The sequence below is a fragment of the Hippocampus bargibanti genome, linkage group LG12 (genome assembly GCF_051943395.1).
Source record: "Hippocampus bargibanti isolate YZ-2025 linkage group LG12, ASM5194339v1, whole genome shotgun sequence".
Classification (NCBI taxonomy): Eukaryota; Metazoa; Chordata; class Actinopteri; order Syngnathiformes; family Syngnathidae; genus Hippocampus; species Hippocampus bargibanti.
The window spans coordinates 8,302,067-8,318,670 of record NC_142745.1 but is presented as its reverse complement, the minus strand read 5'-3'; the positions used below and the strand labels follow the sequence as shown (position 1 = coordinate 8,318,670).

General features: G+C 41.0%; 1 protein-coding gene across 9 annotated transcripts in view; it reads left to right on the top strand.

Moving 5' to 3' along the window:
• The window catches only part of atp2b2 (ATPase plasma membrane Ca2+ transporting 2), a 92,369-nt gene that overhangs the window by 57,945 nt on the left and 17,820 nt on the right, over positions 1-16,604 (top strand). For all 9 annotated transcript variants that reach the window (XM_089011283.1, XM_089011286.1, XM_089011285.1 and 6 more), the window contains 5 exons: positions 1,386-1,600; positions 1,690-1,932; positions 9,906-10,147; positions 11,411-11,645; positions 16,289-16,468. In XM_089011283.1, coding sequence (XP_088867409.1) covers positions 1,386-1,600; positions 1,690-1,932; positions 9,906-10,147; positions 11,411-11,645; positions 16,289-16,468 — 1,115 coding nt within the window. The remainder of the gene's footprint in view (positions 1-1,385; positions 1,601-1,689; positions 1,933-9,905; positions 10,148-11,410; positions 11,646-16,288; positions 16,469-16,604) is intronic.

Genomic DNA, 16,604 nt, shown 5'->3' with positions numbered 1-16,604 from the left:
TTTGATTGTTGCATAATATAGCCACTACCAATGCAGCATTAAAATATTGTTGACAGTTACTTGGCACAGAATACACAGTCATAAATTTGCTTCACAGTCTTTAAAAAATGGAAGAAATTCCCTAGAGCAGACATGAGCAGTGTGGTACACAAATGCCGCACAAGCACCACTATGACCACAAGTTGTGTGCAACTAAATGGAAAATAAGCCAAAAGCTGTTTTACCATATTGAAAATAACAATATATTTTTATGATGGGAATGTGAGCGGAGTATATACTGTGATGCAAAAAAAATCACATCATGGTAATTTTCTTTTCAGTTGAATACACCTCCATGATTACAAATTGAATCCATACACTGCACTGCATCTTGGATTGGATTAGCCTTTATTAGTCTCGCAGTGGAGAAATTTACATTTCACAGCAGCAAAGTGATGAAAGTAAGAGGAAAGGAAATGAAGAAGTAGAAAAACAAAATACAGAAGCTAACATCTTGCTGACAGGAGTTTTGTAATGTGTTTTCTAAAGTGCAAGTAATGTTCAAAGATCTAAATATAGTGTTTTGATCAATGAAAGCCTCTCAAATGTAATTGATCATCCGCATCATCATGGCAAAAGTCCACGATTGTGATGCAGTGCTTACATCACCTTTCATCCGACTGTGCAGGTGTGCAGTGTGCAGCTTCAAAATCTGCCCCCGCTCCCCCACACAAGCTGCTTACTCGATAAAAAAAAACAGGAAAAAAAAACATTGATTCCCAGCAGAGGGAATTGCTCACATTTGTCGACCGAGTTTAATCCAAATACAGAGATTGATTAAAGCACTTGTACTGCTTGACCTTTTTGAATTGGCGACAAAGCAAAATTAGGTTTGAATGATTCCCCTTTATATATACTCTGCGCTTGGTCTTGCTTGCCTTGGAGGCTTTCTTGATTTAACTCGCTGTATCGGGAATCCTGCTGGAGAGCTCACCTTATAGTTCCCCGTTGAAATTGCTTCAAGTCAGGGTTTTACATTTTTTGAAGGATTTCATGTTAGGATTTCAAATATTGATAGGTTTTCAAACAGTGTTTATGAATTCAAATTAGTCTGACGAAGCATCTTGGATAAGAAGCGAAACGTCCGACACCTTCAAAGAAGTACAGATGACGGCTGAAGAAACCTTCTCATCGATGGACCGCTCCTGTACGATTAAGAGTTTACACAGACAAATTCAAATTAGGGTTATTTGAAATTCCAAGTCTGGTTTATTTGCTTTTAAAATGAAGCTTTCAAGCCTGGTTTAGGGATTCAAACTCCTGTTGTCAATTTGGGGTTTCAAGCTGATGTCAGATTTTCAATATGTCGGTCAATGATGTGGAACACCGTGCGGTATTTTTGTCAGGGTTGCTCATGTCGGCCATCACGGTCATCATCCTCGTGTTGTACTTCGCCATCGACGCCTTCGTCATCCAGAAACGTCCTTGGCTGCCCGAATGCACGCCCATCTACATCCAATACTTTGTCAAGTTCTTTATCATCGGCGTGACCGTGCTGGTGGTCGCCGTGCCCGAGGGTCTGCCGTTGGCCGTCACCATCTCCCTGGCCTACTCCGTTAAGGTGACCGACAAGACCGAGTGCGCCCTTGTTTATTTTAATTTGCCTTTGTGAGACTTAAAAAACTGGGGGGGGCGGGGTTTGACCGACAGAAAATGATGAAGGACAACAACCTTGTGCGTCATCTTGACGCCTGCGAGACGATGGGCAATGCCACCGCCATCTGTTCGGACAAGACTGGCACGCTCACCACCAACCGCATGACGGCCGTGCAATGCTACATTGGCGATGTGCACTACAAGGAGATTCCCGAGCCGGGGGTCCTTCCTCCCAAATCACTGGACCTGCTTGTCAATTCCATCTCCATCAACAGCGCCTACACCACCAAGATACTGGTCAGTAAAAAAAAAATCATCCATTGTTAATTTATTGATGTTCATGTGGTTCTCATTCAATTGCATACATTTATGTTGTTACTGAGCGGCCTGATGCAGTCTGCATGTTATCTCTGTGCTTGTGTGGATTTTCTTTGGGTAGGCGTGAGTGTGAGAGTGGTTGTTTGTTTCTCTATGTGTGCCCTGTGATTGGCTGGCAACTGATTCAGGGTGTCTCCCGCCTACTGCCCAAATTTGGCTGAGATAAGAATTGACTCCAGCATGCGCCGAATAAAGCCGATCAGGAAATGAAATGGAAATAAATATGAATATATATATACAGTAAAGTCTCGTTATATCGATATTCAAGGGAGTCCGAAAAAATATCGATATAACCGGGACTATCGATATATCCGACCCTGTTTGCATGTAATTTTCTCCGTGCGTGCATAGAAATAGTATCGATATAACCGGGACTATCGATATATCCGATATCGATATAACGAGACTTTACTGTACATATATGTTTACTACTCTCAAAACTAAAACCAGAGCTTCAGTTGTTTCACTTAAAAATAGTGGTGTCCATTTTTTTTTAACCAAAATATGTGGATATTTATTTTTCTTCTGGTAATTACACGCTGTGTGTGTGTGTGTGTGTGTGTGTGTGTGTGTGTGTGTGTGTGTGTGTGTGCGTGTGTGTGTGCGTGTGTGTGTGTGTGTGTGTGTGTGTGTGTGTGTGTGTGTGTGTGTGTGTGTGTGTGTGTGTGTGTGTGTGTGTGTGTGTGTGTGTGTGTGTGTGTGTGTGTGTATTGCTGGGCATGGTTTGGCAGGAATTGAAAGGCGTGGAGTTCAACTGCAGGCATTTTATGTTTTTCCAAGCAACCAACCTACCTACCTAGCTATCCATCTACAGTATATAGTTAGCTAGCGAGCTATTTAGCGATCCATCCATCTAAAAAAACAGATATCGAAGAAGCCCTGACTCCAACGTTTATCTGCAAAAAAACTGCAGATAGTACTTTTTTTTTCTCTTTACCCCCTGTTGGAACATTTCCTTGCGCTGCCACCGTGAAGACAGGAAGTCAGTTGGGCAGTCATTGTCTTTGGTCAGCTCTTTGCATGCTGGAGGCATTCGCTCACACATGTCCCCTTGACACTGCTTGTATAATTTTGGGCTGATATATTGTTATTCTAAATGTAGCAAACCGCAGTCGGCACCAATTTGACTAAGCGCTACAGACGCTTCGCTCGGCGGAGGGATGCCGGGGAGAAATGGAGTTGTACGCAAAATCAAATATGTTAGCTTCAAAAAAAAGTTACTCAGTCGATACACTTATCCTGTACCTCATGTTTTCCCTTCAAAATGATTCCCACTGGAAAGCATTTGTTCAAAAGCAGTCTCCAGAACTGGTAGGGCAGAAAAACCTATTTGCTGAAATGACCATTCTAAATGCGCATGGGATCAAGTTGTCACAGTTGTTTAGTCCCATCTAGTACAAAATGTCCTGAACTACATTATTAGTTGCTGGACTTTTTGTCACATTGTTCTTATGATTCTTCTTCTTCTTTTGAGGTTCTCTTAAAAGCGTTTTAACTCAGCCTCTTTCATTTATCGTTGTCACGTCATTTGAATATCTGAGCTGCGACCATCAACCTGTGACTGTATTTTTATCTTTCATATCTTGAAATTTCGATCGTAGCAAGAGGAACTATGTTTTTGTTGAGGTGTCTCATAACTTGAAAAATTTTCAATGAAGAAACATTCGTAAGTAAATTTGAGTCTTTCATGAGTTTCCACATTCTATGTAAGATGATTGTTGTCTATTGCACGCCATTCATAGGCATCACTTTTCAGTGAAGTTGATCCCAACACCCCAATAAAAAGACAAAAACAAAAAAACTTTTATTCTGCCCTTGTGACATCCACTCACCTCATCTGGACAGAAACATGTCACATCATTTTTCTTAGAATTACATGGTGACACGTGTACAAGGCTTTGGTTTGTACATCTATGAAGTGCTGCTGGAGTGTGGACACCAAACAGTGGCCTCAAACTTCACTGCTTGCGTGACTGTGAACAAAACAAAACTGTAAAACGCTTTCGGCGTATCCGTTACAAAAAGCCCCTATGCCATCACTTTGACTATTCTGAAGCGCAAGCCCAGCTCATCCATTCATGCAATCATGCATTAACACGCATACAACATATGGATGTGTTTATTCTTTAGGAGCTCTTGAATGAAGAAGATAAGCGAATCACGCAATTAAGTTCATCCAGAGAGCTGTGGGGGGAAAAAAATGACATCTCAGAGGAATATTTAGGTCTTGACGCCCCCACCAGTCCCTCTTTGCGCCGCCAGCCCTCCAGGATGTTAGCCGTTGTGTTCTTATGTAAGAGGCCGATCCTGAGGGATGCCAAGGTGGCTCTGGAAGTCTTTGATGGCTGTCGCACGCAGCGACGACAACACAATGACAAAGAAGGCAGACTTGAATACTCATATTAAGTCCCCTTACCACTGCAATGTATTCATAATCCTGCCACTATAATGCCTCAAGAAAAGATGTATCATCCTGAAGGGTGGGTTTTGCACACACTTTACACAATATGAAAGTGCACGCACACACACACACACACACACACACACACACACACACACACACACACACACACACACACACACACACACACACACACACATACATACACACACACACACACACACACACAGAAAAGGCACATCCTGGTTCTATCTGTAATCACTGGCGAGCCATGTATTTCACACCCAGGCCTTCAGTAGTGCTATGTCTGAATCAATCCAACCTTCAATAACTGTGTTATGACTATTCAACCTTTACTGCAGCTACAGCTGCGACTGCGACTCATATAAAAAATGTGGTGTGATTTACTACAAGTCCACTAGAGGGTATCGAAATAAGGCCTGCGAGAAGACCTTGGTGTCGCCAACTCGAAATCTGATTGGTTAAAGCAACAGTTTCATGGACGCTTACAATAATAAGTGAAAGCTTTGAAAGGCGCTTAAAATGTATTATTATTACTTATTTTATGCTACAGGGCCCTTAGAAGTGATTGTGAAGGCGTCCAGGTACATTTCTGATCCGGGTTACAAATAATGGCTGAAATGTGATTGGTGACATACTTAAATACAAAAACACACATCTGGAAGCAACAGGGGAAAAGCAATGAAAGGAAGCTGAAAGACAATTTGGAATTATTAAATAAGAATTCATCGATTAAAATGTAATTAACATCAGTCTGTGATTCAGATATTTCTGACGGTCCACCACAGTCTGAAATATACCCGTGTCGCTGATGTCACTTTACTTTCAGATTTCCCATCTAAAAAAACCACTTACAATTCACTTAAATATAAAATACTCACTTATGTAAAATACACTCACTTCAATATAAAATATGGTGTCCTTCCACAAAATCTCCATCTGCTTTGTACAACCATGCCAATGATGCTGATGAAAAAAACATGGAGCGTTGCTCATTTTGGCTCGGCAAACCGATGTTCATTTGGGCTCCATTTGTCATCTGGAGTGTCTTGTCAATGAAAGCAACCCTCATCTTGGGATGAACATAAGTTTGCCCATCCCTCATTTTGAGGGAATCTGCAACCTGGGTGGTTTGGTTCGTCCGCCGAAAACTAGTACATTAGCCAAGACTATATACTCGCAAATTTAATGTTCGTGGAGCGAAAAGTTCCTGAGCTAAAGCGTTCGTAAGCTGAGGTATCACTTTATTTTGTTTTTATATTTCTTCCTTTCCTTTCCTCTTCCTTCCATTACTCTGCTGGTGTGAAATGTAAATGTCTCCACTGCGAGATTTATAAAGGCCAATCCAATCTAAATTTCCCCATTGTGGGACTATTAAAAGCTTTCTGATTCTGATTCTGATCATCATTCTCCTCATCTTGACATTTTTGGAGTGTGTAAGCGCATCACAGCCCTGACTCCAACTCAATGGAGATTCCATACTTCCACTGATGGTGTTTCTGGGCTGAGCTGTGGCACTGGTGACAGAATTCCTAATGGTGCATGATTATGATATACTGTTGATGCACACGCCAGTATGACTTACATGGTTTGTTTGGCAATAATTATTCAGCTGTAAAGAAATAGTAAATGGGCCGTTTTAATTGAAATTGGGACAGTCACGATATTTTTCAGTGGAATACCAAGAGATGTTCTCACGATTGGCCCGAAGGCACCAAAACGCCTCTCAACAAGTGAAAGTGCTATTTATAGAATATTGTTGTCTTGGTGATTTTTTTTTCCCACTCTGATTCCACTTGTTTTTCAAGTATCTCTTGGGAGTATATTTTATTTACTGAAACATTTAGACATGGGACACATAAAAGATTAAATGTGTCATTTATTGTTGAGCCCTATACCCATCCGAATGACATTTGTGCCATTCAAAACACACAGACACACGCACACACTCACACTGTGTCAGAGATATTCGCTCGGACACTGTGAACAGAGGCTCGAACACAGTAAGATTGTTTTTTACTGCCGGCAGGGGACGCAGCCATTCATGACAGACGCCCAACTTCTGCAGCCCTCTGCCAAGCTATTTATTGAGAGTGTATGCAAATTTAAGTGATACATTAGTTCAACACAGTCTCCTTGATTTGAATACCATGCCCCTGGACGTCCCAAGCAACAATGACTAGAAAATAGACATTTTAATTGGTTGACCTTTCCATGATCCGATTGATTTGTAACCTGGCTAATGGCCTCTTTATGTGAAGGAGTTTACCAAGTCCTAAATTAGTCCAAGGCCAGATCTCCTGCATGAAGATGCCAGTTTAACAGTTTCACTGTTCACCTCAGATTTCCCCCAGCTTTTCTGTGCTTCCATTGTGGGCCTTGTGTTCGGCGGCATGACACTTTTAAATATGATAACTTCTTTTCTGTCTACAGTATTCTCTATCACACACACACTCTCTTTATATTTCTATATACAGTACAGTATTTTCAATCCCACTTAGCATTTGTGGTTCCTTGCCGTGACACAGTAGAGCCTGAAATAGGAAGGACATGATAGAAAGACAGGATAGGGAATGGAGAATAAGAGTGAGGAGCATCAGACAAGATGGTGACATGATACTGTAGGAGAGTAGAGGCGAGTTTGTCAGACCGCACTCAGCTGACAATTGTCCTCATCGCGGACTGCGAGAGCGCCTCGCTACCCTTCGGCACACCTCGCGGCTCCAGCCCAGTTGGCCCGCACAATTCGTGCCAAGCGTTATCGTCTCATCCACGAGAGGGATGGGTAGCAGGAGAAAGAGAGAGCGAAAGCGTGCGAAAGAAAAGAAGGTCATTGAGAGGCGGGGGAGTGAATGAGAAGATGGCGAAGGAGAAAGAAAAGAAGTGGAAGGAACAGGAGGCGTGGTATAAAGAGAGCCCTGTGTGGAAGAGGAAGTCAGGTTGCCAGCTTTGCCTGTGGCATACGTCCTTACCCGCGGGGACACCCGAAGACCAGGTAGAGGGCAGCTGGTCCTCAGCCTGAGCGGGCTTTGAAACGTGCCAACGGCAGCTCGGCCTTGCCAACGTTGGGCTCGCAGTGCCAACAAGGAAGTACCGTTGTGCAATCAACCTCAGTGCAATCTCACAAAGACTCTTACACTGAGACGTGTAGTACTTGACATGAAAATTCAGTATTTTCCGCATCGGATCTAGGCACCTATTGCCTCAATTGATGGATGGATGGATGGATGGGTGGCTAGTTAGCTGGATAGCTAGAAAGCTAGATAGCTAGCTAGATAGAGTAATTTAGTGCTAGCTAGAGAGAGAGGCAGACAGAAAGACAGACCTTTTTTAGCTAGCTAGCTTTTTAGATAGCTAGCTAAATATAACAGAATAAATAAATATTTTTTTTCCCTGTCCTTAGCTAGCGCTAAATTTCTTTTCTCTCCCTACTGTTCACCCCTAAAGAGGTCGGCACACCGTTCGAATTCCAGCATTGTGCAAGGTCTCGTCTGATTAAAAGCTACTTTGTGCATTATTTGTCTGGAATTAATTAACTGGCTGTAATTAAAATTCATTTCAGCCTTAATTAATTTTATTGGACTTATTATTTTGGACTTAATTGTTATTGGATTATTGGAATGAATTGATGAATTGGGCTGCTCGAATGAAATCCACAAAAATAACTGGACTTCGATAGCAAGAAAAGAGTTGGTCACCTCCAGAAAGCGCATCTCAATATTTAGACTCACAAGGAAGAAAGAAAAGAATGAATGTTGATTTATTTTGCCGCGGCCATGTTTACATGGCTGTCTCCCAATAGCTGCCGCCAGCCAAAGGACTCCAGCTGAGAGAACAAAATCATTTAAAGTGTTTGCAGTATTAAAAATCCAATCTCTTTTGTCCCCAAACCGATTCATGTTTAGTCGTGTGGCAAGGTAAGCAAGTGAATAAAATGAAGGTGGGCTCCTAAATGGTAATAATGGCTTTAGAGAGACGCTTCTCGTGGCTTTGCTATATAAATAGAAGGATAGAACAATTATCCTCATCCATTCCGGCTGCTGTGTGGAACAGGGATGATGCAGAAGAGAAGAAGGTGAAGGTTGGATTTAATCCTTTTTATAAGCAGTGCACTTTGTAATTTAGCGCTTCTTCTGTTTATTGCCCTTTTCCCAAATTACTAATTGGACTTCCTCAATGTCATTTTGTTTTGCCAGTGCAGCCAGCATTGCTTAATGATTTTTTTTGTTTCTGTCAGCCTCCAGCCTTTGATTTTACATTTATTTATTTCGTCTTTATGGTTAAACACCTGAGGCGAGTTTTATTGACCCTGGAGCGCTTTTGCAGTACAGAAGAAAAACAGGAGGAGAATTTAAAGAATGTCTTGATGATAAATGAGTGTGACTGACAGCGTCGCTCGCTATCCTAATGTAATCTCAAGACGAGCAAATGTGTCAAGCGGCTTGCTTTAAAGGACAACCGACGTCACTTTTTTGTTTTTTAACTGACACCAGAAAAACGTTTTATAGCATCTAAACTACCCAAAATACGCAGTACGATATTTTTAGTCAAAGGCAAAACACCAATAAAAATCTGCAAAAAAATGAGCTGCGAATTGGGCATTTTCAGAAAGTCCCGCCCCAATTTTGTGACGTCACGCCAGGACGTCTTGCATTGCTTGTGAATCAAAACAATGGCTTCAGATTCGGAGAATATGCTTTCTTGTTACACATCCAGTGATGAATATGATTCAAATAGCTCTGAAGAGCAAAGCATACATGTTTGCAATCAATTAAAGAATTTATTTGGGCCATTTTAAGGCAACATTGGGGGGAAATCTCTCACAAAAAAAAGAGGCACAAAATGGCGACATCCTGTGCCCACCTCCGTTTCCACAGGCTGATAAATTCTTAAATGGCGCTTGGACGCCCTCTGGTGGCTTTTGGGTGCAACACGAGCTCCCCAGACCAAGCAACTACAGCAAAATACATTGACGTGATGGAAGTCGCATTGTCCTAGGACAATGCGTCCTTTTCACGGTCAGCAGGCGGTCCTTTTCTGACGTCACGTGAGGACTCGTCACCAACTCAAAAACAAGACTTCCTGAATGTTCAGCGCGAGTCTTAAAACGTAAAATACGGATACACAACTTGTCCGGGGACGTCGGTTGTCTTTTAAAGCGAAAGTTAAGTGTGCGCCATGTTGACGTTAATGAGATTTGTACTTTGGCGCTGACTGAAAGGGAGCATCTATTAAAAACAAAGAAAGACAGGATGTGTTGCTTATGAATGTATTTATTTGTATCTGCCATTGTATTTTAGCCATTTGGAGGTTAATTTGAGACTCTAAATGATGTTTACATAAAGCAACATGGATTCAGTGTGACAATAGAGAAGCTGGACTTCCTGCTCAAGATGAAGGGAAAAGAAAAAATCGGCGTGTTTGATTTTATCTCACAAGCACTCAAAAGCTTTCCTCTGCGTCTCCGCAGCCCCCAGATAAGGAAGGCGGTCTGCCGAAACAGGTGGGCAACAAGACAGAGTGCGGCCTGCTGGGATTGGTGCTGGACCTGAAGCGAGATTACCAGCCGATCAGGAATCAGATCCCAGAAGAGAAGCTATACAAAGTGTACACCTTCAACTCAGTGCGGAAGTCCATGAGCACCGTCGTCAAACTGCCCGACGGGAGCTTCCGCATGTACAGCAAGGGAGCGTCCGAGATTGTCCTCAAAAAGTAAGATTATTTACTTAACTGCAGATGGGATAAACGGGGGCTGATATAGAGCAGCTGTTGGTTTATAACAAATCTGCCCACAGTGGTCATCACATTTTATATGAACCAGTGTTTGTGATAACAAAATTACTGTGAAGCAAAAGATATTTGGTGGAGCCACATATTTTGTGACCAATTGGGGTATATGTACAATTAACTCATTCACTGCCAGACGATGTGCAGAAAATGTGTCCACTCCAGTGCCAGGGTTTTTGTCATGTTACTCTAATTGCAGGACCCACAGAATATTGAATTTTAGGACTACGTAAGCATTCAAGTCAGCGTAAAAAACCTTGACTCTCTTATTTCATCAGAAAAAAACAGTTCATTCCTAAGTTATGTGGAGTTATCTGACCTTGAAATGGGGGCGGCTGTACAAAAGGCAAATGCTGCCCCCTCGTGGAATAGAAAAAAACATTGGCAGAGGTTTGACGAGCGCATTATCGGCAAAAAAAAACTAAACAAAAACAAAACCTAAACAAATTCGGGAATGGTGCTCCACGTCATATTTTCAATTCCCGCAAAAATTCAGAAATGGCAGTAAATGAGTTAAAAGTTAAATGACCGTAATTTTCATTCTATGCTTTATTCTTTGTTTTTTTATTATAATATGCCGTGATTGTGCAATAATCTAATTGGAGTATGCACGTGTTACATATTTTGATGCATTCTTATGCTTTAGGAAACATGTACGGCTGAATCTTGGGTGGCCTTGGAACAGATTAGGACATTTACATGGAAAACGCATCTCGATTTACAAACTTTTCTCGCAAATACGTTTCATCCATTTCTTTCTTGTACTTACAAAAATATTGTCTCATGTCATGCGTTTGTGAAAAGTTTCCTCTCTTCACTTCTTTTTATTTATCTGGCTATCTAGCTATCTTGCTAGCAACAGTATCTAGCTGGATACCTAGCTAGCTATCTATTTGCTGTCTATTAGCTATCTAGCTAGCTAGCCGGCTATCTCGTTGGCTATCTATTAGCTATGTCTGGCAAGCTATCTATTAGCTAGCTGTTTCTATCTCTTTCTATCGATTTGAGTTATTCTGGGTTGAGTGAACGCTGGCGCATGTGACTGTCGCTGCTCACCCACATAAAAAAAATATCCTGTCAAGTGACCTTTAGAGTTTTGAAAGACACTTATAATTATATATAACCGTATATATAACCGTTACTGATAGACCATGATGGATTCAGATTCTTCTTTCTTCTCTCCCACAGATGCAACCACATTCTAAGCGAAGTGGGCGAGCCGCGGGTTTTCCGTCCACGGGATAAGGACGAGATGGTAAAGAAGGTGATCGAGCCGATGGCCTGCGACGGCCTGAGGACCATCTGTGTGGCGTACCGCGATTTTCCCAGTGACCCCGAGCCTGACTGGGATGAAGAAAACAATATCCTCAGTGACCTAACTGCGATTTGCGTCGTCGGGATCGAAGACCCCGTCAGACCAGAGGTGGGTTCAGGTTGGGATGCATTAATGGCAAGATACTGGATCAAGTTATTGTTGTTCGGCTCGGCGTGGTCTAAGGTGATGCTCAAACTAAGGCAAGGGTTTAGAATTTAAATACATATTTTTGGCTGTTTACCATAGAAAAACAAACAAACATGAAAACATTTAAAGTTAACTTTTTTTTTCATGGCTACACCTAATTATTATTTGAATAATCAACTGATATATTCATGTATTATTATTATTATTATTATTATTATTATTATTATTATTATTATTATTATTATTATTATTATTCATTTGCCAGCCTCCCTTTTACACTAGTTACTGTACTGTTGTATTTCAGTTACTATGGTTACATTTCACTCGCGCCATCCTTTGACGCCGTTGACTCGCATCCTCCTTTGAAGCTGTTATCATCAGGGTTGCTTGCCTTCTCGGAAATAAAAAGGAATTATACAATTCCGAAGAAAAAGATGAGCTGGGTGTACGGATGCGATGTTCTCAAGTCAGCTGTGAGAAAACAGACGAAAAAATGTCAGCACAAACATCAAAATGAGAAATCTTGCTCTTGTGACTCTTTTGAAATGGATGCGCTGGGCAATTGAGATTCTCCGAAGGACGTTCTTGTGGTAATTTTAAGACAGAGCATCCTTTGCAGGATTTGCATTTGCAGCATTTGCATTTGCAGCATTTTTCAAAGGTGTTACATAATCAAGCACCATTTCCACAGTTTTCCAAAGATGACTATTTCGAGAAACCGGATGTCGGATGTTTTGCACTATGAGAAAAAAATTGCTTTCATCGAAGATAGTTTAAGCACAATATTTCATTTAAATGTGTTCCACTTAACACTATTTATAAACTTAAAGGACAACCGATATCACTTTTTCCTAACTGACATCTGAAAAACGTTTTATAGCATCTAAAATACCCAAAACACGCAGGCTGATATTTTTAGTCAAATGCAAAACACCAATAAAAATGACTTCAAGTGTCCAAAATCTACAAAAAATTGAGCTGCGAATTGGGCATTTTCAGAAAGCCCCACCCCCAGTTCGTGACGTCACGCCAAGACGTCTTGCCTTTCTCGAGAATCAAAACAATGGCTTCAGATTCGGAGAAGATGCTTTCTTGTTACACATCCAGTTATGAATATGATTCAAATAGTTCTGAAGAGGAAAGTATAAATGTTTGCAATCGATTAAAGAAGGTCTTCAGGGTCATTTTGACGGATCAAGACTGATGTGTAGTGTCACAGAAAATGCAGAAGATGGCGGCAGAGCTCCGTTGGAAATTGGTTTGTTATTCAGCTTGGAATTTTTGTCAACGAATATCAAATAGTTGTCTTGTTGTAACATACAACAATTCACCATTGCGGTATTTATGTATTTTCCTTCTAATTTTGCCATCAACACGGATCAACACGAAGTTTTCAGACCAAACAATGTACCGCAAAATGCAATGGGGATGATGCAAGGTATGTCCTTTCTCAGTCAGGGGCGTTCCTTCAGTGACGTAGGGTGAGGACTCGTCACCAACTCAAAAACAAGACTTCCGGAATATTCAGCGTGAGTCTTAAAACGTAAAATATAGTTATATGCGGTGGAATCTTTGTAAAATGCGCTCAGTAGAAGTCATTTGAAGCCATTTTACAAATTATGGACACAACTTGTCCGGAGACGTCGGTTGTCCTTTAAGGGTCAACCAGTTACATTTGGGTGCCGGTCTGGATCATCTGTTTTGCTCCGGCAATATGGCTCAGTCACTGGCTCATTCAGGTGACATTGTGCAAGGATTTTTTGCCGGGAGCCACATTGTAGTTACGGTTTCCTCTCGGTGGCTGTTATGAATTTGGGGAAGCCATTAGAATGTTTAATCCCCTCCACATTTTACATATTGAGCGCACAACAAATTAATGAACGAGTTTTCAAATCTAAAGTCAAACATAATGAATGTAGTTCTGGTTTACATGGGACAATTTGAAATTTTGGTTCAGACTTTAGCAAGCATCATGGAATTTCAAGTTTGATTTATGCTGGTGTGTGAACGACAAAACACAGTAAGTTACTCATAGCTGTGCCGGTGTACAAATAATGATGCTGAAATTCAAACCTTTTCACTGCACCCAGTCAAGATTGCATGCAATTCTTAATTCCTTTTGGTCGTTTTGGTGATTTTTCTCTCCATTTGGATTTGGAGTTTCGCCTTTGAAGAAAGGGAAAAAAATAAAAACCAATAAAACATTCTGTATGTGGATTATACCCAAGTGACTCCGGAGTCGAACATATGCATTGGTCCGCCTCTGTGTTTGTACATGTGTGGGTTTGGAGAGCGCGGCTCGCCCACACTGACCTTTGCCAGAGAAGAGGACATGCTGGCTTCTCGCGTGCATCGCTCGCCATACATAATATCTCCCAGCGGATCCACCATGCTATTCAACATCACATGATCACACACGGTCAGCGGAGAGCTCCACTGCACCAACTATTGTGCTCAATGTACTCATACTTATGACAATGGGGCACCCCCATGAGAAAAACAGGTTCCGATTATGTATGGATGGTTCTGGTCTGTTACGTGAGGAGAATTTCCCCATGGGGGATCATCCAAGTATAATAAACAAGAAATGCATGGTGGGTCCTCATTCGCATTCCAATAGACCCGTGTTTCCTGTGAAAATATGAGAATATTGTCATGGACATCCCACAAAAATGTTTCCTGCAACATGTCACTTAAAACGTGGAACACGGGCATGTTTGCCACTATGTTACATCACCTTCTATGTTACATCACCTTCACTATGTTACACCACCTTAAAGAATTTATTTGTGCCATTTTGAGGCAACATTGGGGGAAAATCTCTCACCCAAAAAAAAGAGGCACAAAATGGCGACCTCCTGTGGCCACCTCCGTTTCCACAGCCTGATAAATTCCTTATATGGCGCTTGGACGCCCTCTTCTGGCCTTCTGGTGCCTTTTGGGTGCAACACGAGGTCCCCAGACCAAACAAGTACAGCAAAATACATTGACGTGATGGAAGGACCGCTACAATGCGTCTTTTTTTTTACGATAAAGGGCGGTCCTTTAGTGACGTCACGTACGGACTCGTCACCAACTGAAAAACAAGACTTCCTGAATGTTCAGCGCGAGTCTTAAAACATAAAATATAGCTATATGCGGTGGGATCTTTGTGAAATACGCTCAGTAGAAGTCATTTGAAGCCATTTTACAAATTATGGACACAACTTGTCCGGAGACGTCGGTTGTCCTTTAAGAGCACTCAATAAGCAATTGGGAAGAGTAACGTTGAAGCCTTGGAGGTGAAATTCTTTCAATTCTTGCTTGACGTACACCTTCAGTTGCTCACCATTTAGGATTGTCCTATTATATTGTTATATTTCGTCATAATATGCCCCACATCTTCAATGCAGACAGGTCTGGACTGATGGCATGTCAGTCAAGTCTTGCTTTTGAATTGTGTACTGATGATAATCTGAATAGTCATTTTCCTCTTAAGATATTCATGATTTCCAAAAATAATTTCAATTGTGGGCTGGTCAGACCACAGCACACTTTTCCACTTTGGGATGAGTCGATGTCAGATAAGCTGAGACCGTGGAAAGATGGCGGAATTTCTGGGTGTTGTTTATATATAGCTTTGGCGATGCCTGGCAGCATTCCTGAGCCCACGTGATAACATGAATGTTGCCCGTTTTTAATCAATACCACACGAGAGATCAAATGTCAAATTTAAGTCAAATTTTGGTCTTGCTGTTTATATTCCGAGATTTCACAGGATTCTTCGAATCTTTGATGATATGTTGGACGGTGGATGATGGAATCATTTCATTATTTGCAATTGTTTATTGTGAAATTATTGTTCTTTATTTGTTGTGTTGTACCAATGATGACACCCACATTTTTCAAATTAACCTGTTCGCCTGTAGAATGTTCAAAACAGGTGTTTTTTGTTGGTTTGTTTATTATTTTTTCCATTGCTACGCCACCGCCAAGGGTCCAATCTCGTCTTTTCAAGGGGTCCTTAGGTCCGTTTTTTTTTCTTTGCAAAAACATTCAATACCTTCAAAAAATTTGAAAAAACATCAATAGATTAATTTAACAGCCCTCCTCTTTCCCGATCTTTTGTTGTCCTATTACAAATAAAAATTTAAAATAAGTGAATATTAGCAAAATAATAATATCATTCATAAGTTTGAACATGAAATATATAGTTTTTGTAGCGTTTTCAATTGAATACAACTTGGATGGAATTTTCAAATCATTACATCCTATTTTTGCATTTAATTTGCACAGCATCTCAATTTCATTGGAATTAGATTTATTTTAATGTACATTTCAGAGCAGCAAAGTAATGCAAGTAAGACGAAAAGAAAGGAAGAAGTATAAAAACAAAATACAGGAGCTGCTATCAACGCAGCCACTCTCGCGGCGCCACCTTGAAGGCAAAACAACAACAAATAATGTGTTCGGATTCCCTCTCTGAATATCACGCAAAAGGGCGATGTTGATTTTGGCCTATGATCATTACTGTTCAAGACAAACATAAAATGTCCTTGTATTACAAACAAATTGCGACCATGTAAAAAATAAATGACATTTCTATTGTTTGTACATTTCTATAGGTGCCAGACGCCATACAGAAGTGCCAGCGTGCGGGCATTACCGTGCGCATGGTAACCGGAGACAACATCAACACAGCAAGAGCCATTGCTATCAAATGTGGCATCATCCATCCTGGAGAGGACTTCCTCTGCATCGACGGCAAAGAGTTCAACAGGAGGATCCGCAATGAAAAAGGGGAGGTATGCTATTGTCAAAGTGTGATAATAATAATAATAATAATAACAATAATAATAATAATAATAATAATAATAATAATAATAATATATTTCAAGTTTTTCTGTGGGTGAGCAGCACCAGCGTTCAATCAACCCGGAA